Source organism: Sapajus apella, unplaced genomic scaffold (genome assembly GCF_009761245.1).
Source record: "Sapajus apella isolate SASKATOON/1434 unplaced genomic scaffold, GSC_monkey_1.0 scaffold29, whole genome shotgun sequence".
NCBI lineage: Eukaryota > Metazoa > Chordata > Mammalia > Primates > Cebidae > Sapajus > Sapajus apella.
In genome coordinates, this window is record NW_022436969.1 from 7,630,013 (window position 1) to 7,653,318 (window position 23,306).

Sequence of the window (23,306 nt, forward strand, 5' to 3'; positions counted from 1 at the left end):
AACACAGTGAGATCCCAGTTCTACAAAAAAACAAAATTAGCTGGGCGTGATGGCATGTGCATATGGCCCTAGTTACTCGGGAGGCTGAGGCAGGAGAATCACATAAGCCAACAAGTTTAAAGTTACAGTGAGCTCTGATCACACCACGGCACTCCAGCCTAGGCAAGAAGCAAGACTGTATCTCTTAAAAAAAGAAAAAATGGAGAAAGAAAATTAAAACTAGAATTACCATATGATCCAGCAATTCCACTTCTGGGTATATACCCAAAAAAACTGAAAGCAGGAGCTCAGATATTTGTACATCCATGTTCATAGAAACATTGTTCACAATAGCCAAAAGGTGGAAGCAACCCAAGTGTCCATTAATGGATGACTGGGTAAACAAAATGTGGTATATACAAACAATGGGATATTATGCAGCCTTAAAAAGAAAGGGAATTGTGACATGTGCTATAACGGACATTATGCTAACTGAAATAAGTCAATCACAAAAAGACAAATACTGTATGATTCCACTTATAACAGGTACCTATCATAAACAACTTCACAGAGACAGAAAGCAGAAGGCAGTTGCTGGGGCTAGGGAGAAATGGGAAATTGTCATTTAATAGGTACAAAGTTTATAAAGACAAAAAAGTTCTGCAGATGGATGCTGGTGATGGCTGTACTTAATGCCACTAATGCCACTGTATTGTACATCTAAAAATGAATAAAATGATATCGCCTCATGTATATTTTACCACAATTGAAATAAAATTAAAAAGCATTTTAAAACTCTACCATTTATAAACATTAGGGAAATGAAAAAATAGCAAAACATTTTATAAACTCTTATTTAAAATATTAGAAGCACTGAGCATTAAAGGGATTTCCTTCTTTGTAAGAAACTTATCAAGAGGATTTTGGGCAGCGCATGCCCTCTTCTTGTAGGATAATATATGATGTAAAGTAAGCATCTTATCATACTTTAAACTGTGATACTCCTTACGAAGTTTGGCTTAGCTTCAGTCTAGCCTTTGTGCTTTCAATGTTGTGAGATCCTTCCAGGAGTTCTTTGTGAAGTTTTTCTTGGCCAGTGTCACCTCCTCCGTGACATCTGCATCTTTTTTCTTACAACCACTTTCCTCCTTTATGTCTAATAAACTGCCCTTCACTAAGTGCCTGTGGCTGCACATCCAGAGTCCCTCAAATAGGGGCAATGTCAACATTCCAGATCAGCTTTTTATATTTAATTCCCATGTCACTTCCAGTGTTACCACTTTTTTCTTTGCTGCACTTTCATCTTTGTTGGCCAAAGTCATCATTGAATTATCCCTTTTGTAAAATGTCAGTGGGTCATCACTAGGAATGAACGAAGCAACACAAGGACACTCTTTGCTGTTTGTGAACTGAATAACAGGTTCAATGACCAATCACAGGCAGACTCTGAAAGAAGTCACATGATTGGCCACTGATCATGATGTGCATCTGTTATATATATAATGATTTGCAGCCTGAAGAGCTAGTGGTTACAGTTACTCATAACTCATACACAGTAGTAGCTGAAAATTGAACAGTATTAGTGGGGAACTGGTGTTACTTTTAGTTAAACTCTGGAAACTGGAATCTGTGCATATTAGAAGCAAGTAAAGCAAGGGCTGTCTGGGCATGATTACAAACTGAGGTAAGAACACAAAGGAAAGGAACCTGATTCATACAGAATGCATAGCAAAGAAATGAGGCTGGAAGACCATGGAAAGCCTCTCCAGAAAGGGAAGGTGGACTTGAGGTTGAAGGATAACTAGAAATTGAGTCAGCTTGGAGGAGAGATTCCAGGTGCAATGAAAACCCTGTGTCAGGAAGAAGCAAAGCAAAGTCAAGAATCTGAAAGATCGAGGTAACTACAGGTCAGAGAGCAAGGAAATAACACAGCAATGGAAGACAAAGCTACCAAATGGCATAATTGGACAAAGCACTGGTTATTTATTTATCTATTGAGGCAGTCTCACACTGTTACCCAGGCTGGAGTGCAGTGATGCGATTTCAGCTCACTGCAACCTCCGCCTACCAGGTTCAAGCAATTCTCATGCCTCAGCCTCCTGAGTAGCTGGGATTACAGGCATGTGCTACCACACCTGGCTAATTTTTATATTTTTTAGCAGAGACAGGGTCTCGCCATGTTGGCCAGGCTGGTCTCAAACTGCTGGCCTCAAGTGATCCACTCCTCTTCGCCTTCCAAAGTGCTGTGATTACAAGTGTGAGCCACTGCACCGAGCCAGCATTGATCTTTTCAATGAAGGTTAATATGGATTCTTAAGCTGGTTAAAACCAAAGTCATTGCCAATTTAAAGTATTTTACTTTTCTGTTTTTCTACAAACCACCGTATAAAATGGGGATCCGTGAGTCTATTTTACAGCATGAGCTAACTGGGATTTGTACAGCCACAGCCTAGAAAGAATACAATAAAAATATTTTAAAATACAGGCTGGGCATCCTATTCCACAAATCTGAAACCCAAAATGCTCCAAAACCTAAAACTCTTTGAGCACTGGCATGCTGCCACAAGTGAAAAATTCCACACTGATCTTACGTGATGTTCACAGTCAAAACTTTGTTTCATGCATAAAATTTAAAATATTGTACAAAATTACCTTCAAGCTATGTGCATAAAATGTATATGAAACATAAATGAATTCTGTGTTTAGACTTGGGACCCATTCCTAAAATGTCTCATTATGTATAAGTAAATATTCCAAAATCTGAAAAAATCTGAAATCCAACACACTTCTTGTCCCAAATATTTAGGATAAGGGATACTCAATCTTTATATGAAAAAAAAAAAGGGGGGGGGGATAAGGCAGTGGATGGTGAAGGGGCAAACCAAGCAGGCCCGAGCTATGCCAGACAAATCCTGCCATGGATTTTGGTCCTAATCTAAAAGCCATGGGAGGCTGAATAGTTTTTGGTGGCTATTATAATAAATTACCATAAGCCTGGTGGCTGAAAACAAGAGAAATGTGTTCTCTTACAGTTCTATAGACCAGAAGAGTGAGTGACATCAGTATCACTGGGCTGAAATCGAGGTATTGGCAGGGCCACACTCCCTGGGGAGGCTCTAGGGGTGGGTCCATTCCATGCCTCTTCCATCCTCTGGTGACTCTCTGCATTCAGGCTTAGAGCAGCTGTTGCGCTAATCTTCAAGGCCAATGTCTTCAAATATCTCTCTTGATGTTTCCATTTCGGCTTCTCCTGTGTGTGTGTGTAAAATCTCTCTTGCCTCCCTCTTACAGGAATACATGAGATTGCATTTAGGGCCCACTGAGATAATCGGGGACAATCCCCTATCTGAAGATCCTTAACTTAATCACATCTGCATGGCACCTTTTATTCTTTTCCTTACAAGGTAGCACTGAGAGGTTCTAGGGATTAAGACACAGATACCTCTTGGGAGGACCATTTTTCAGCCTACCACAGAGGCTGCAAAAGAGATTTTAGTGGCGAGGCATACAATTAAGACTCGAATGTTGAACAGATCACTCTGGCAAAGGTAAGGAAAGGCAGGGAGGATATAAGGAAGCCAGCTGAGCCAGTGCAAGTGTCCAAGTGAGAGGTGAGGGTGGCCTGGACTACGCGGTAGTAGTGAAGATGAAGAGAAGTGGGTGGATTCAATAGACACTTGGTAGGCAAAATTGGCAGACACAAAAGGTGAGCAAGACGGAGGTGCCAAGAGCCTTCTTGTGTGTAAAACCAGGTTTCAAGTGGTACAATCCACTGAGCCTGGGAGGCCTGGAAGAAGACAAGGGTAAACAACTGAGCTGCAGTCTCGCTAAGTCCACGTAATACTATTCAGCATAAAAACAGGGTTCTTTTGGAGGGACCAGCGTATACTCTAGGGCGGAAGCAGATCTTTCACTCACAATCTTTTTCACTTGGGTTTAGTAAACCTTAATTTTGTATGTGCAAGTGAAGACAAAAGACTCATCCTTGAGGGCCAGGCACAGTGGCTCACACTGGTAATCCCAACACTCTGGGAGGCCAAGGCAGGCAGATCACTTGAGGTCAGGAGTTCGAGACCAGCCTGGCCAGCATGGCAAAACCCTGACTCTACTAAAAAAAAAAAAAAAAAAAAAATACAGAAAGTAGCCAAGTGCAGTGGCTGACCTGTAGTCTCAGCTACTCAGGAGGCTGAGGCATGAGAATCACTTAAACCCAGGAATTGGAGGCTGCCACGAGCCGAGATTGTACCACTGCACTCCAGCCTGGGCAACAGAGCAATACTCCGTCTCAAACAAAACCAAACAAACAAAAAAAACCCCTATCCTTCTGGCTGTTGAGAGAATTGGGATTAAGGGTGAAGGATGAAATGCACATGATACAATGACACATGAACAATAAGGATCTGTGACCCATTCGACCTCCATCCACTGTCATTGTTTGCCTGTGCAGGCATTTAAGCAAAGATCAATGGACTGTTGTATGATTACAAGAGTGTCCTACTTCTACCTTTATTCATATTCCTCTCTAGTTTTGCTTAATTCATATTCATTTATTGCTAAGTCCTGATAGTCTTAAGAGTTACTGGTATGTTCTGAAAATAATTCTTCAGATTAGTCAATTTTTAAATAGTTTTTCTCAATCTATTATTAATGTGGATCAAATATTTTCCTAACTTATCAGCAATAGTTCCTTCTCTATCTTAAGATAGAGAATAAACAAGCAATTCATCTCTATTCTATGCTAATGGCCCATGGAGACAGCATTGATAAACAATTTACAAAGAGGACATCCAAACCACATTTCTCAACTAAAAAGACTTTCTAACCCATCCTTCAACAAGAACTATTTTTAAAGTAACAAAATTAATCAAGATATTTTCATTATTAACAGTATAGAGTTCCTTAAAGCACTAAAAATAGATCTACCACTTGATGCAGCAATCCCACTACTGGGTATTTACTCAGAAAAAAAAGAAGTCATATGTGAAAAATACACATGTACATGCATGCTTATAGCAGCACAATTCACAACTGCAAAAATATGAAATCAGCCCAAATTTCCATCAATCAATTGACGGATAAAGAAAAGGTGGTATAAATATACCATGAAATACTCAGCCATGAAAAGGAATGAAATAATCACATTGGCAGCCACCTGGATGCTGCTGGAGACCATTATTCTAAGTGAAGTAACTCAGGAATGGAAAACCAAGTATCTACGTTCTCACTTCTATGGGGCAACTAAGCTATGAGGACGAAAAGGCATAAGAATGACACAACAGACTTTGGGGACTCAGTGGGGGAAGGGTGGGAGGGGGTAAAGGATAAAAGACTACACATTGGGTACAGTGTACACTGCTTGGGAGATGAGTACACCAAAATCTCCGAAATCACCACTAAATAACTTACCCATGTAGCCAAACACATTCACCCCAAAATATTGAAATTTGCAAGATATTTTCATAATTTTCTCAAAGAGCTTTAAGTCATAATATGATTCCTTCATTATACATGGCATAATCTACAAATTGCAATGAACACTTTGAGGATTAAACACACACATCTGGCCAGGTGTGGTGGCTCACACCTGTAATCCCAGCACTTTAGGAAGCCAAGGTAAGTGGATTACCTGAGGTCACGAGCTTGAGATCATCCTGGCCAACATGGAAAAACCCTGTCTCTAGTAAAAATACAATAATTAGCTGGATGTGGTGGTACATGCCTGTAATCCCAGCTACTTAGGAGGCTGAGACAAGAGAATTGCTTGAACCCAGGAGGCGGAGGTTGCAGTGAGCTGAGATGGCATCACTGCACTCCAACCTGGGTGACAGAGTGAGACTCCATTTCAAAAATAAACAAAAAACCTACATATCTATTTATAAAGCAAGCCAAACACTAATTAATTTTACGGAATAATTTAAATATATTACAGACAGGCACGGTAGTTCACACCTGTAATCCCAGTACTTTGGGAGATCAAGATGGGTGGATCACTGGAGGTCGGGAGATCGATACCAGCCTGACCAATATGGTGAAACTTTGTCTCTACTAAAAACACAAAAATTGGCCAGGTGTGGTGGCATGTGTCTATAGTCCCAGCTACTTGGTAGGCTGAGACAGGAGAATTGCTTGAACCTGGGAGGGAGAGGTTGCAGTGAACTGAGATCAGACCACTGCACTCCAGCCTGGGTGACAAAGTGAGACTCCATCTCAAAAAAAATAATTAAAAATACATAAATAAAAATTAAAATATTATGGACTTCTCTATTTTTCAATTAAAAGTCATTTCAAAGGGAAACTAGACACATTCTTCATAATAAAATTTTGTGTGAACTAGTTCTCTGTAAACAACTCTGAATTCATAGAAGATGTCCACCTTTCACTAAGGCATCTACATTTTTCTTTTGTTTTTAGAACAGCATAGGTTGAGAAAATTTCATTTGGGCTTATGTCACTATTTCACTGGCTTCCTTAAGAATAAATTAACAGAATAGCTATTTGATGAAGTTTTGTTTTGTTTTACAACTCAACATTCTTCCATTAGGAGAAAAGCTCCCAATTTCAAGTTAACCTCAATTACTCTCTCTCATAAGCCCAGCCCAGATCCAAAATGTCATACAAGGGCTACAGAAAAACACTCAAGCATTCTCTCCTTGCCATTTTTACATTGTCAATTTCTCCAGAACAACAATCTCTGAGAATTCCACCACAGCAGGTCCCAACACTTTGACTAAACTTCTACGTAGTTTGGAAGTAGTTTAGCCATTGCCCCCATACCACAGCCCTTTACCACCTCCTTGTTTCTCTCCTGCTATTTCAAGAGGAGTAATTTTTAGTTTAATTTGTAATTTTGATAACTCAAAGTAACGAGTGTCTCATCAATCATCAATACAGAAATAACCAAAAATAGATTTGGATCCACATGGTTGGCAGCTGAAGCAAATGACATTCCAGATGTAAACAAAACTCTTTTTTGTGCAACTAAATCAATGCAAACTTGGCTATAATGTTACGGAAAGTCAGTAGCCCAATTCCTTCAACAACTGCAGGCCTGGAAAAGCAGCCCCATTGTAGCCAAGGTCACATCAGGCCAGGTGCAGTGGCTCACTCTATATTCCCAGCACTTTGGGGTCCGAGGTGGGAGCATTGCTTGAGTTGAGAAGTTCAAGACCAGCCTGGGCAACATAGCAAGATCTCATGTCTACTAAAAAATAAAAAATCAGCTGGGTGTGGTGGCACATGCTTGTAGTCCCAGCTACTCAGGAGGCCAAGGCGGGAGGATGACTTGAGCCCAGGAGATCAACACTACAGTAAGCTATGATCATGCCACTGTACTGCATCTTGGATGACAGGGCAAGACCCTGTCTTAAAAAAAAAAAAAAATAGTCACATTAGACAAGCATGCAGCTGATGAATTCCAACATGCTGCTTTATTTTAGACCTAAATAAAGACGTAGGTGAGCTTAATTTGCAGGACAGAAAGATAACCAAGTTATTTCGTATTCCAGAAATCAGTCAACAACATATAACTCGAGATTTTGCAATTCACCATTCAAAATGGCGGGCAAGGGGAAATACTCAAAGCCTTGCCAATGATGCATTCTGTTGGAAGTGATCCTAGAGGCCATGCAGCACGGATTTTAGCTTAATCCAATTGCCTTTTTTTTTTTTTTTTTTTGGGGGGGAGTCTCACACAGTGGCATGATCTCAGCTCACTGCAAGCTCTGCCTCCTGGGTTCAAGCAATTCTCCTGCCTCAATCTCCAGAGTAGCTGGGACTACAGGCACCCACTACCATGCCTGGCTAATTTTTGTACTTTTGATAGAGACAGGATTTCACCACACTGGTCAGGCTGGCCTCAACCTGCTGACCTCAAGTGATCTGCCTGCCTCGGCCTCCCAAAGTGCTGGGATTACAGCTGTGAGCCACTGTGCCAGGTGGTTGCTTCTTAATTGCTTCTGTCATTTAGCAAATTCAACTTGAATTTGGATTCAAAATGTCATTTTCCCTCTTTTTGTCCTGTCCTGTTAGAATAGCACCAAAGAGTTTCATTTGCAAGAGAGAAAGAATGATACAAATATTTGCAAATCTGTTCATCTTTGATGCTTATTTTATGGAGTGATAATTTACATGAAGTACAACGCAAAGGATGGCTGCCACAGATGGGGGGGGGAGGGGGCAGAAAAGACAATAATCCATGTGATAAGAGGGCCAAAGTGGGAAGAGCAGCAAATAACACTCCACTGCGGGCACTGGGAGTGGGGCGTATTACCACGCTCAGACTTGTATTTTCCTGGAAAAGCCCCACCCAAAAGGGGACTTGTGGTGCAGCTGAGCACGTAAAACAGGCTGAGCTAACTAACATGTATTATGGGATGCAACTGATTTCATGGTTGAGGGTGGGACCAGGGAAAGCTCTGCCTATCTGTGTATCATAGTGCCCCAGAAGATATTACATTATGTGGGTTTCCTTTCCTTATTAATTACTTCTAAGTAAAAGCTCAACAGAAAATCATGAAGCATCTGACCCTATTTCCTCACATTTTAGAATCATCCCATGCTCCTAAAGACTATGGAACTTTGGGGCACCTGCGCTCTGATTCATGGGGATTTGGCCTTTGCTTTTTAACTAAATTTGTATTTGTTTTTACTTGCATCACCTACTTAGCGAAAGAAAAGACTTGCTCACTTCCTGGGAAGCATATAGACCAGTTTACACTTTGAGATTCAAAGTTAGGAAGAGTTGGGTGGGAACAGGGCAGGAAAATAAAGTCACCTTGAGGCTGCACAGACACAGATCCTATAAGCTAGGTCCAGGTGGAGTATGAAGAAGGGAAGAATCTCAGTGGTTCTCCATCCATGTGGCAAGGGACAGAAAAACCTGAGCTGACATACTTTTTTGGAGCCATTAGGGCCCTAGAAGCAGCATATGTGTGACTGATGTTTAGGGGCAGTGTGACCCAGGGAGTCCAATATTCGGGATCTGTACCTCTCAAGGAACCCTGCACCTGGCCTCTGCCCTGGTACCAACAGAGACACTCCCTTCTCCACCTCTCTCCTTTAGCCACAGCTGTGCCAGCCTGCACAAGCTCTCCCACTTCCTGCAGCCCCACTTTGTCTGCAGAAAGAGCCCACCGCTGTGCTATTCTAAGCAGCTGGTGGATTCAGCCACAGAGACCAAATCTGGTCCTAAACCTTCCAGCCCCAAGCTCAGTGCCTCTCAGTGGAGACATTTTGTAAACCTATGGGGCTGTTTATGACATGATGACTGCAGTGGAATGGGACCAAGGATGCAAGGCATCCTGCAATGTGTGAGATCATCCAGCACACTGTCTCATGTCCCGCAAAACTTCTGAACATCTCCTGGAAGTTCACATGGATGAAAAACTGTTTATTTAGTTCTAGAATGTATCTCCATTTATGTAGAAACACCAAATATCCCTTACACTGCTTGAATACACAGTTTATCAAGATTTGTTTACGATTCTGGAAAACCATGTCACCAACAGCAACACTACTTGTGGCATCTGAGTTGTCAACGAACTACAGCTAAACCAGCTTGCACTTGTATATCACCTGCCAATATTTAACAGTGATACTGAAAGCTCCTTTTAATATATTTAAAGCCAAATAAATTATTGAAGATACATGAAATCCTGGATACGAATATATGTCATTAATAAATTTATTTCATTTCTGCCACTCGGTATTCTTAAGGATGCATAGCATACTGAAACTTATGTCATGAACATGACATGTCAAGATTATTTACTTTGGAGGCCAGGCGCAGTGGCTCACACCTGTAATCCCAGCACTTTGGGAGGCCAAGATAGGCAGATCAGTTGAGGCCAGGAGTTCGAGACCAGCCTGGCCAACATGGTGGAACCCCATCTTTGTACCAAAAATACAAAAATTAGCTGAGTGTAATGGCATGCGCCTGTAGACCCAGTTAACCAGGAAGCTGAGGCATGAGAATCACTTGAACCCAGGAGTTGGAGGTTGCAGTGAGCTGAGATCATGCCACTGCACCCCCGCCTGGGAGACAGAGTGAGGCTATCTGGAAAAAACAAAAAACGATTTATTTTGGGTTTGAATCTTATTTTTCAACCTTACTCTGAGACTGTCCTCAGGAGTCGGTTGCCACTCAACTGTCCTCTAAACATTTTTTCAATTCATCCTCTAATCCTGGACATCTATTAAAGGCAATGGCCTCTAAAGTTCTCGGTTTGCAGAGGGATTTAACAATGGGAGATAGGTTTTCTCAGATACTCTGTCAGCACACATCCTATGTCTTAATACAGGAAATTAATACCATTCTGACAAAGAAGGCCTGGTTCATTGCAAAAATGTCACACTGCTCATTAAAACCACTTCAACAGCCAGTATTTTGCCTTGGCTGGTTAGGGTTATTTCCCCCCTTCTCTTAACATGTACAGGTAAACTTGGTCTGTTACTTCCTTTATTTTAAAACATACTTGCTCTTTTCTTTCCACTGCAATGCCTTCTCACCTTCTCCTAAAGCCAAATTTCTTCACTATACAAGGATACGGTCATCTAACTACTTCATTTTATCATCTGAAAAAGGTGTACTGAGCATTTGCACTTTAAAAATATACATAGGTCAGGTGCCGTGGCTCACGCCTGTAATCCCAGAACTTTGGGAGTCTGAGGTGGGGAGATCATGAGGTCAGGAGTTCAAGACCAGCCTGACCAATATGGTGAAACCCCGTTTCTACTAAAAATACAAAAATTAGCTGGGCCTTGTGGTACACACCTGAAGACCCAGCTACTCAGGAAGCTGAGGCAGAAGAATTGCTTGAACCTGGGAGGTGGAAGTTGTAGTGAGCCAAGATCAGCCACTGCACTCCAGCCTGTGCAACAGAGCAAGACTCTGTCTCAAAAAATATAGATAGATAGATGTAACTTTATTCTGATTTGTCAACATTTCCCTTATAATACTATTTGGGCATTCTATTTATTTTTAGGCATATGTGTGAGTAGGTTATTTCATCTATCAATTTCATTTCAGAATCATAAAAGGGGAATTACAAAATATCTGTTGGCAAAAGAGGGCATTCAGACTGACAGAGTTGAAAGTCACTGCTCTAGCAAACCTCCCCTCCCAGCCACCAGGTTCTCCCAGAGACTAGCGCTTCCTGAAACGCAGGACCCCACTTTTGGAGTCTGGGAACTACATTTCTACTTTTTCATGCCAGGCAGGCAAACACCACCAGAACATTATCATAGCACCACCCCCTAGGGGTACCCCAGACCCCTGCAAGGGATCAGAAGGGAGAAGCAAAAGTCCCAGCAGCTGGGCCGGCCTCCTTGTGACTGCACACAACACTGAGAACAGCCAACCCAAGTAACAATGCCCAGGCCAGTCACAGCTGACTCCTGTGACCTCTTTGGAAGCAGAAGGCTGAGTGTCAGGGCCCAGCTTTCCCTGTGATGGCACTTGTTGAGACCCGCAGGTGGCTCAGCAACAGCTTTGCTTCCCATCACCCCTACTCAGCACAGGGCAGCCTGGACACTCCAAGGCAAAGGCAGTGCTCAGGCCAGTTGGGAGCTCTGGCAACTGCTTTTAAGAAACAGAGCATCAATGTTAGAGCCTGTCTGGAGCACCTCAAATTGGACCAAGAGACACATCCATGTCATTAGAATGGGAGTGATGAGGAACAAGGCTTTCAGAGTTCCCAGAGGGCAGCTGCCTCCTGGGCTGCACTTGCTGACTGCAAATAAAGGGGAGCTGCTATGCCTTTAACAATGTGGATCCCACATAACTCCAGCAACCTCAGGAAGGTCAGGAATACCTGGAGAGAGAGTCCAGGTATTATCCGTCTCTACCATCTCAGCCCTCTCATGCAGACAGGTGGACGTGTAAACTATTTTGATGCAACACAAGTGCCAGATAAAGGTAAGGATGGGATGCTGCAGGAGTGCAGAGGAGTCACATAACCTTCTCCCAGAATCTGAGCTGTGTCTGAGAGAGCAAGATACACCTGGCTGGATGATGCAAAATATCCCAACACAACTAGCACGGAAGGGACAAGGGAAGCAGGCCAGGAAGCAGACAGGGCCAGATCACAGGACATCGGAGGCCAGGCCAGGGTGCTGGGCTTTATCCTGCACAAGACTGGGAGCCACAAAGGGTCTAAAGCGTGGGGTGACATCTCCCCTGAAGACAGATCTCTCGGGGGGTTTGATGGATAGCTTCTGGGTGTCAGAGTACAATTGCATACTGCTGAAGGAACCTGCCCCAAAATGGCTTTGACAGGACACATGTGAATCCTTTTATTGTAAAAGTTCCGTTAAGAGTGGTAGACAGCACATGGTCACATCCAGACTCTGAATCCAGGCAGCCCAGTTTCAACCCCAGCACTCCCCACTACTGCTGCGAGACCCGAGGTGGGCCACTTCATGTCCCTTAGCTCTTCCTCTTCCCTCTGTCTAAGGGAGATAGTAAGCGCATCCCTCACAAAGCTGGTTGGGGGGATTAAATGAGGAGAAAAGTTCAGGTAAGGTTGGGGCTGTGGGCTGGCTCACAGTAAATGCCATCCAGTATTTATCATTTTGTGTTTACATTGATGTTCACAAGGAAAAGAAAGTCACCTAAGCCAGTGAGTTCGCAGACATTACAGCTTGGATAAGACTGAGTGTTAAAGTGACTCTGTTTGAGGTAGATTTGAATAAAGACATGAAGTAGTGCCTCCTAAAGGAAAGATCTGCCTCTCACCTTTGTCCTGTTGATGGCAGACACTCTATGAACACAGACTTTTTAGAGATGAATTTCCTCACTCTGTAGGGGCTTTCTCTGTAATAACTGAGTTTTCCTGTAAGACAGGAGTAACTACCTTAGATATATGTAGACATATTTCTTATGTTCTGAAATTCTTGAGCAAGAAGGAAGAGATGGAGAAAGCGACCTCCGCCAGGGAAAAGGGTGGTACAAACCACCAACCAGAAAAGCCCCAGCTCCATCATCAGATCCGCTTCCAGGAGGCATGATTTTCTCTTCCTACACAGCACATGCATGAATACTTTTATATAAAAACATGTATTTGCAGTCACTTGGTCAGAAACTAGAATGCATTTTCCCCATGTTAGTCTACAAAGGCTGTTCAACCCCCACATGGACCCACATTACGGAGTGAGCAGCAGCCTCATGAATTTAGGGTGTTGTGAGGAGAGTAAGTGCCGAAAGAGGTGCTGTGTAAGACAGGACCAGTTCTTCCCTACCCAGTCCGACTCCTCTCACAGAGCACAGCCAGCACCAGCCAGTTTTGAAACAGATAAATTCATCTTTGCCACACAGCCATCTCCTTTTCTGTACTTCTTTAATACTCCCTCTTCTCCCTGAGTCCTTCATAGCCTCTTCTAGCCCCACTGCTGCTGCTGGGTAAATAGGAGGGTTACCCTGGCAAAAAAGACCAGGCACGAAAATGGTATTTCAGGAACTAAAATAGCCTGTTTGAAAGGTCTAGACTCCTGAAATACTACATGTCTGGGGATCTACAAGTGGTTTTGTGTAACTAGAATAGAAAGTGCTTCCCTGTTTCAATATTACTTCTCTCCCCCTTTTTTAAAAATCCTCATCAAAACCTTATTTCACTCAATATAACTTCTTTCAACTAAGTTAGGGAAAGAAGGTAACCTCACTGAACCTGTTAATACAATACAGTCAGCGCTCGGTATCTGTGAGTTCCACAACCAGCTGCAGATCAAACATACTCAGAAGAAAGGGAAGGTTCCATCAGTACTAAATATACAGACTTCTTCCGTTGTCACTATTCCCTAACAACACAGTATTAACAACTATCTACATAGCATTTACATAATATTAAGTATTATAAGTCACTAGGTAAGTTCAGATATATGGGAGGATGTGTGTAGATGATTTGCAAATACTGTGCCATTTTCTATCAGGGATTTGAGCATCCGTAGATTTTGGTATCCTCCGGGGGTCCTGGAACCAATCCCCCATGGATAATAAGGGATAACTGTATATGTGATTTAGAGAACACATTCTTTTTTTTTTTTTTGAGATGGAGTCTTAACTCCGTCACCCAGGCTGGAATGCAACGGTGAGATCTTGGCTCACTTCAACCTCTGCCTCCCAGGTTCAAGCAATTCTTCTGACTCAGCCTCCTGAGTAGCTGGGACTACAGGTACACGCTGCTGTGCCCAGCTAATTATTTTGTATTTTAGTAGAGATGGGGTTTCACCATGTTGCCCAGGCTGGTCTTGAACTCCTGGGCTCAGGCAATCCGCCCGCCTCAGCCTCCCAAAGTGCTGGGATTACAGGCGTGAGCCACCATGCCCAGCCAAGAACATATTCTTTTAAAGGCTCACATCTTTCGCTTTGTTTGTACAAGTGTACCCTTGTACACACTTACAGGAACATACACACACTACAGCACAGGTATTTTTTTCCTGATAATTTCCTCCAAACTCTATTATTCTACAGGCAGCTGCACTTTAAAAGGAATGTCAGTTAAGTCAAATGAATCTTTAACGAATATTTAATTAGGACCTTTTCAGACAGTATAATAGCTGGGAGGGAAAAAAAGATGCCTTTTTACAAACACAACATTGAGCTGAAGAGGATGGAAAAAGTCAACAGATGAATTTCCTGTCTTTCCCGTCAGTTTCCTTAAACCATTTCTGCTTTTCATTGCTTCTCCTTTTCTTACATCTTTGCATCTGTGGACTTTCCTATCATCTCCAGGAGCAAGACAGAGACAGATTCTTGTCTGTGAGCAGCTGAATTGTCTAGGAAACATGCACAGCCTGCAAGTCCTTCCTGTCCTCCCAAGAATCTGACGTGGTTTTAGGCAGGCAAGAGGCTCAGAGGCTGACCCAACATCTCTTACTAGTGCCTTTGAGTTTTTCCAGGAAGCACCATGGTTTTCTTAGGCGTAAAAAACCTTTTTCTGTAAAAGGCCAGAGAGTAGATATTTTAGGCTTTGCATGCCATATGGTCTCTGACACAACTGCTCACTTCTGCAGGTGTAGTGCAGAAGCAACCACAGACCACACATAACCAAAAGGGCATGGCTGTATCTCAATGAAACTTTTATTTACAAAAACTGGTGTCAGGCTAGCATTGGCCCACTGGCCATAGTTTTGCCAACCCCTGGATTACACAGAATCATCTGTATGATAACACTAGCTCCACAATCAACATGCTCACAAACTGAGGCCGCATATCCTACGGTTTTCTCATATGGCTTTGTCACATGTGCCAGAAACTATGTTAAACAATTTAGAGTCCATACATTCATTTTATGCACATTCACATTTCTTACCAAGAATTTTTCTTGCTTTTTAATATAGTTTTTGCCATTTTATAATTTAAAAATGGAAAAGTGTCACAATTCATAGCAACTATGTACCAATAAACATTCATAATAATGATATGTTTCCTATTTTAGTTGACAATGACTAAGTAGGACTTTTTAATAATAAAGCTACAGCCAGAAACTGGTGGTAGCACTGGCAGAAGTAAGAACTGCAAAAGTCCAAGAATCAAAAAGAATGTCAAGAGTTAAAGCAGGAGATGGGCTGGTGACCTCAAGGGGGAGGAGGGAGGCTTCATGTCAGGCCAGCAGAAATAAGAACTGCGAGGCTCATTTGGGTCAGGAGCTCCAAATGTCTCATGCTCCTCAGGGCTCCACATGCTTCACTCCTGCCAGTCCTCTGTTAAAAAGCAGTATTTCAAGCCATAAGGAGAAAAAAGGTGGTGATATTAGGATCCTGAAGTCCCAAGGAGCCAAGAGTGAATTATGGCTGTGACAGCCACACTGTGGACAATGGTCATGGTGAAAAGTGAGTTGATGAGACACCTGGCAGCAAAGTAACCCTGAAAAAAGCACTGACTCATGGGAAACATGGACTGACCAGTGGTAGGAAGAAAATAAGTGTAGCACAAGCCATCCAATGCAACAGCCTAGTAATACGGGTGAGCGTGCAGTTCTGACCACTCTTTTCCCAAGGTCATTTCATGTCTCCACATGGGTTTTTCTGCTGTTTCCTCTCCTAGGTTTCTGTTTAAATCTCACCACCTCTCACATTCTCCTTTTCCCTTTCCCCTGCCCCTCCCAACTCCTCATTCAACTGATTAACTTCTACTCCATCATAATGCTCAGGTGTCATTTCCTCCACAAAACTGTCCTTCAGGCTGGGTTGGATGTTGCTTCTCTTTTCTTCTACAAGCTCCAGGGGATCAAGGGTATGTCTCCCAGCCTCCCCACGCCATCAGTTTTACCTACACTGCAACAACTAAATATCTAGCACAGTCTTCTGCACCTAACCCACAGCTTATCTTATGTGCCTGAGCAACTAAAGGTCTGAATGGATGTCACATATGCAGACAGCAATTACAAATGAGGAAGAGAATGAGTGCTGTGTGGAGGGGGAGTGACTACGGCCAGACGAGAGAACTGAGTATTGAGGAACTTGGCTTCAAGTGGTCAAGATCATGAACTTACAAACATCTGGACTTGGTTCAAAGCACAAGAGCCCTCAAGCAGGACAAATCTATCCTGACCTCTGGGAAAACATCTCAAAGTGCATAATGGTGGCTCAGCACCACCAAAGGGCAGCTTGTTGCTACATTATTACTACAGTTCCAATAGAAAGGCAGCGACAGTTTCAAATCCCAACCAGGGAGTTGTCCTATATTCCAAAAGAAAGCTTCTACTGCTGGACGTGGTGGCTCACACCTGTAATCCCAACACTTTGGGAGGCCAAGGCAGGCAGACGTCAGGAGTTCAAGACCAATCTGGCCAACATGGAGAAACCCTGTCTCTACTAAAAATATAAAAAAATTAGCCAGGCATTGTGGCAGTGGCCGGTAATCCCAGCTACTCGGAGGCTGAGGCAAGAGAATTGCTTAAACCTGGGAGTCGGAGGTTGCAGTGAGCCAAGATCGAGCCATTGCACTCCAACCTGGGTGACAAAGCGGGACTCCGTCTCAGAAAAAAAAAAAAAAAAAAGAAAGAAAGAAAGAAAAGAAGGCTTCTACTGTGCATATATTTCTAATTCCTATATACATAATATCTGAATTTTACAACCCAGACTTTCCAGTAATTCAGAGTGGCCTTCACCATAATTCGTTTCTACAAAGTAACCATTTCTCATCAGGCAGCTGTTGATAAACTTTCTTCATTCCAGTAATGTGGCATGAGAAAATGACCTTTTTGCTTTAATAAAAATATTGTTATGCTAGATACAAAATATGTTTCTACAGTTAAACTGTAACAATAAGACTGGAAGGTTTACTAGTAGAGGAAGGGTGTCTCCCTGTGATAAACAATCATTTAAAAAGGAGGCAGAGGGTAATTTGCCTAACCCTGCTCTGTAGCTAAAATGAGCCAGGGGTGTGCTCCTTAAACACTTATCAAGTCACTGCTGAGCCTTCTGCAGGCCATTTAACTTTGGAACAGAAAGGGAAGTTTCCCAATGCATAACAGAATCTTAAATTCTTCATATGTAATATTTAAGATGAAATTTAAATAGAAAAGCTACCTGCACACAAAACATCATGTCTTGTACTCAACCTATGCAGTCAAAAAGAAAGCATAATGCTAGCGGGGAAGGCACCACGTACTGAAGCTAGCCAGAGTTTATTGAGTGCTTACACTTAGCCAGGGGCCATGGATTATGACTTTTAATTCTAACCGCCACACAATGCGGGTACTCTTATTGTTCCTCCTATTTTATAGATAAGGAAGTAAATTTTTAGAAACCAAAGTCAGCAGCTACAAAAGTGGCAGACGCAAGACTGGAACCCAGGTTGCAGAATGCTGGTCCATGATCACACCTGTATGCAATTGTGCTTTCCAAAACATACATCAGAAGCATATTTTGGGAGGTGGGATGGATGCAATGATCATCCATACCACCAACAAATCAGATGGGGCCAAGGAAAGCTGATAGGATGATACCATCTCTGTCTACCTCTGTCTTTTTCCCTCCCACTTCTAAAAAAGCTTTTTAACATTGCTGGAAAATAAAGTCGCAGAGCAGATGAGAAATTATTATAAATTTAGTGAGGGAGGCAGAATGGTAAAATGAAAAGAATCCTTGATTTAGAACTACAGTGTTTGTGTCCTGGTCCATAGCAAAAACTAAGTCTCATGGCCCTCATTATAAACCTGTCATGATAAGATACATCTCACTCTTTTGTTGTCATCACAATAGTGAGAATATATAAGGGAATGAGTCTGGCACTGTGCTTGGCAGAAAAGAGGTACTACAATTTTTTTCCCTTCTTTATCCTCAGTTCCCATATCAAAATACAAGCAGGCATTACCTAGTTATACAAGATAAATATTCCCTGGACACCTCCAATGCACTCACCCACCAGGGAACACCTTCGAAGAGGCGTCTCTCTGCTGTTGCTGTGAGTTTTCCAACCACTTACATACTGCTTTCTATTAACAGTAAATAAAATTGTCTAGATAATGCAAAAATTTCATGCTTTCAATGTAAAGGTAGTATTTCAGGCTAAGGCAGAAAAGGAAGAGGAAATAAAGACCATTAAAATAAATATTAAAGGAGACTTCAGAGCAAGAAGTACTCAATATCCAAGTACCTTAATCATCAACTAAAAAGAGTAAATCTGCCTCTATCACTCTCCATCCTTCTCTCATACAACACAAACTAGTAGTCTAAAAAAAACAAAATCATAGTACAGTATAGGAAATATTCAGACCTTTTTCCTGGGGGCTTAAAAACTACAAAAGAGAAATGGTGTGACAAGTAAATCTTTTAAATCCCCCATCAACAGCCTTTGATGCAACTCCATCTTGAAACCAGACTTGTACGCTTTAAAAATGAAATGTTCTAAGTAAAGTGAAGTTGTTTTTTATTTTCAGAAAAGGGGGAGAAATCGCCGATTTAAAAATAAAAGGGCTTTAGTGAAAAGTTCATAGTTTTGAGATATTTGCTTGGCCATTAAGAAGGTGGAAGCTCTACTGGGTAGAAACCACCATTCTTTGAGGTCTGAGACTTTAGACATCACTCTCTCTCTCCTCTCATTCTTACAGACTCTGTCTCTCGGTCACAGTTGCACATTGATCCTCTCGTTCCAGCCAGACTACAGGGTCTCCAAAGTGTGAAGCATACGGCCCCTCAAAGTGTTCGGGAAAGCTGCTCATCAACATCCCTACAGCTTGTCATCAAGCAAACGGCAAATCACAAACTTGCTTCCTCAACCCCAGAACAGACACGCCAGGTCCCCAAGGAAATGAAGATTCCTTCCAACCCCATAGGAAAGCTACCAGGTTTCAGTTCTTTCGCTTTAGTTTTTTAAAGACAAAGAAAAAAATTAACCGCACACACACGTTTTCCTACCATTCTCATATACTTTTTAAAACTCCCTCCAACTTCTTCCTTCACGTTGGAGAAATTCTTAATAAATAATGCCTGCTTGAAAGACACCAGAAACTCATTTTGAGGACTGAGTTTGTAGAAGACAAGGCAGAGAGATGAGTGGGCAGAGTTGGGCTGAAATTTTTAAATTCCTGCACTGCAAAGCAAGCGTGCGTGCGGGTATCTGTTTTCAAACAATAAAAGCGTCTAGAATGCACAATGATGCAGAGCCATGCGAGGCGCGAGAAGGAGGAAGCTGGTGGGCTCCGTGTCACAAAGGCTGGCAGGGCAGCTCGAGAGCCAGAGTCGCCACAAGTCCGCGTCCCAGGCTCGCTGCTGCCTCACATTGCATCCGGTCCCAAAGCCAGCTGCCCAGCGGAGAGAAGCCGAGCGGCCGCGGGCATATCTCTTGGAGGGCTAGGCTGGGGGAAAGTGAGGGGAGACCGCGGGCGCGCGGCGGGTCCCGGGAGGGAAAGGACCAGGGAGCCGGGGGTGGGGGATCGACAGGGGGGATGTGGCCGAGGCGCATTAGCTCCGGCTGCAGATCTTGCCCGGGGAGGCGACCCGGAGACCAGAATCGGTGACCGACGGGAGGGGGTAGGGGCTCCCGGGGGCCGCAGGTCGAGGCGCGTGAGCGGAACACGAAGTGCGCGCGGCCCGGTTGGGGGAGCGGGGGCGCGTGGGTCACCTGTATTGTTTGAAAAGCTGGTCCGACTCCCTGAAGCCGTTGTTGAGCAGCATGTTGATGCCGGCCAGGGCCAGCTCCGCGTCCTGCAGGGGAGCCGCCGCCGCGTCCGCCGCCGCAGCGTCCGAGTCTCCGTCGTCCCGCCGCCGCGGCCGCTGCTGCTCGGAGCCGGCCATGGACGCCCGAGGCCCTGCGTTGGGCCGAGGCGAGGTAGGGAGCAGCTGCTGCGGCCGCACGCGCGCCCGGCGCCCGGTTCTACCTGCCCGGAGCCGAGCGGAGCCGGGAGGGGAGGGGAGGGGAAGAGAGGGAAGGCGAGGGAGGAGGAGGGAAAGGCCGCGGAGGGAGGAGCCGCGGCCGGGCTGCAGCGCGGCGGGGGAGGTGGGCGCCCGGCCGCCGCCGCGGGGATTACTCAGCAGCGCCCGCCCGCTCCTCTCGCGCCCTCCGAGGCACCCGGCTCGCGCGGGCCCCGTAGCGGAATCCGTTTCCGGGTGTCTCTCACCCCGCCGAACCGGTCCCCGAGCCGCGGCCGCCTCCGCTTCCTGCAGACCCAGTGGTCCGGCCCCTCCCGGGTCCCCAAGCCGCTTCCTAGCCCACCGCCCCGGGCTGCTCGGACACAAGCACGCGGGGCCCGGAGACCCGAGCGTCCCACCCTCCCTCGAAGGGGCCGTACCCGGGAGTCCGGGGGAGGGCAAGGCGCGGAGGGAGAGCGAGCAAGCCCGTGTGGAAGGAAAGGGAAGGGGACGGGGATCTCCGGCCGGGCCGCAATGCCAGCGCGCAGCGCTTTGTCCACGAGTGACTGAAACCCCACGCAGCCCGCGCCCGCTATGCCGGACTTCATCCCGACGCTGATCCCGACGCTGGGGCCGCCCCCCAGGACCTGGGCAGCCAATTCCCAAGGAGGTGGGCGGTGGGGGCGGAGCCTCTGGCACCTGCCGGACCACTCCCCAGACTCTTGCGCTGCGGGACTCCAAGGGAGAGGCCCCGGACACCTCGATCCGGGTACCACCCACTCCAGCCCGCCACCAACATTTGCTCAATGGGGCAGGAGAGAAATGGGGGTCTATATGCCACATGCCCAAATACTTAAAAGTTACAAATTAAGCTGCTAAAGTGTGTTCTGTTCTCACACTGCCAATTATTCTTGCAAAGCTTTGGCTTTCATATGGCCAAATGTCAGCAGAACATCAACGGTGACTGAATTTAATCATGATCGCAGAAGTCTGACTGTTCTGATGATGGCCTGGTGATATCTGGATGACTAATATTCTAGAGACAAGCAATATTCAAGACATAAGTCATTTTTATGTTTTTTCCATATTTTTCTCTAATTTAACAAAATCCCTTCATATAGCGTTGCAATCAATATTATGTTCTTAATGCCAAATTAGACAACCTTCCTTGAGTCGCTGTCGTTCTTATGCCAAATTAGACAACCTTCCTTGAGTCGCTGTCATTCTTATAGTGTGGTTTATTCATTCAACTTGGAGTAACTTTTCTGAAGCATTTACAACAGAATTTTTAAAATGAACGCGATCCTCAGGTTTAGAAATAACTCATGAATTTTAAGCATTATGTCATCCATTATCATGGAACCAATATGATAAATTTTTACAGAAAAATGCAAAATAATTTTGTTATATAAGTTGCTTTTACTTATTTTGTAAATTGTACCGTCCCTCCTTATATCAAATCCATACAGGATTTCCAACCTTTATAAATAGAAATTTTAGAGTAGTAAGAATTACTGCCACTCCTTAAGTGCCATGTGTAACTGTTGCAAAACCATGCTAATTCTTGAGTACATCTGGAACCACAAACTGGAACACTGACAGAAGCAAGAAAATGCATGATTCTCACCCTTGGGAAACAGTACGTTGTAATGCAGGAATTACTGCATTCGTGCTGTCTGAGAAGAAGGATTTGACAAGCTGACCTTTAAAAAAAAAATCTAGGTTTTCTTGGATTTGACATAATGTTAGTCTCAAACATCAGCAGTGTCACCATTCTTCATGGCATCGAGACGCTGTAACGTTTTGTTTTTAGGGGATTGAGCTAAGCATTCCCTGGAGGCTGCATGGTGTCAATCATGAAAATGGATGTCAAGGTTATGTACCCCACTGAGGCAGCATTGAATGCCACATCCCAAGTGACAGAGGTGTCTGTATGTTCTTTAATAAATGTATTTGTGTCTCTCGTGTGTGTGTGTGTGTGTGTGTGTGTGTGTGTGTGTCTGTTGATGGGCAGGGCCCTCAAACACAGGTCTTAGGGACTGTATGCTCCCTATGAGGTCCACATGAGGCCATTGCCATGGAGGGAGCCCCTGGCCACACACTGCCAGAGGTCACCCTGACAACATGCACTTACAGGCTGCTGGAACTTTGGATCTGTGGAACCATTCGCCAGATCCCTAAAGCAATCTAGTCAATAAGGGAGAGAAACCAAAAGCAAAATATCAGACATTGGAGATAGACTGTACTCCCCCAACTGGGAAAGACAGCCAAGCACAGTCCAATACGTCTCTGTTACTGGGAAGAAAAAAATTAAAAAAAAGAATTTCAAGGAATTGATCAATGACACTATGGACACTGTTTAAGAGTTATAGTTGAGTAGTTGAGGCCCTGCAGCTGAGGATGGGGGGAGGGGTGAGCAAAGTCAGAGCACTCTTTGTGGGGCTACTTCTATCTGAAGGACCTCACACAGTCCGTTGCGCAGACAGGGAAATTTAATTGCTGAGCAATTAAGGCACGGTCCAATGCAACTGCCTAGCACCCCACAATAGGCAGGGAAGGGGTGGCATGGATAGAGAGATAACTCTACCACGTAATACACACCAGATATGTGCAAAATTGGATTAAATCAGGTACCAAAACAGTTACATTAACATCATCATCATGAAGGGACATTTAAAAATATTTGCCTATAGTGAGAGATACAAAAAGATTCAAAATGGGCCCCCAAATCCTGAAAGAAGAGAAATGCAGACTCCTGATACTTGGGGCAGCTGTAGCTGGCATTGACACATGCCCAGGGTTCACCTTACAAGGGACAATTAAGGCTGTGTTTTCTTCACTCAATAAAAATGGCAGATTATAAAGGCAGAGAGTGGTAGCTAAGAAGTCATGGTGCAAATTACCCACAAAAGGAAGGAAAATCTAGATTACTAACACTCCAGGGCACCATACACTTGACATTGAGATTCTCAGCACCTTCCCGAATGCAGCCTTCAGTGCACTTGACTTCAGCCAAATAGGATTTACCCAAGTGTTTC

General features: G+C 44.1%; 1 protein-coding gene across 1 annotated transcript in view; it reads right to left on the bottom strand.

The window, feature by feature from the left end:
• TTC39C (tetratricopeptide repeat domain 39C) overlaps positions 1–21,279 on the bottom strand; it is a 120,944-nt gene extending 99,665 nt beyond the window's left edge. Inside the window, exon 1 of the mRNA XM_032293182.1 lies at positions 20,042–21,279. Coding sequence (XP_032149073.1) covers positions 20,042–21,111 — 1,070 coding nt within the window. The 5' untranslated portion in view covers positions 21,112–21,279. The remainder of the gene's footprint in view (positions 1–20,041) is intronic.
• Between the last annotated feature and the right edge of the window lie 2,027 nt (positions 21,280–23,306).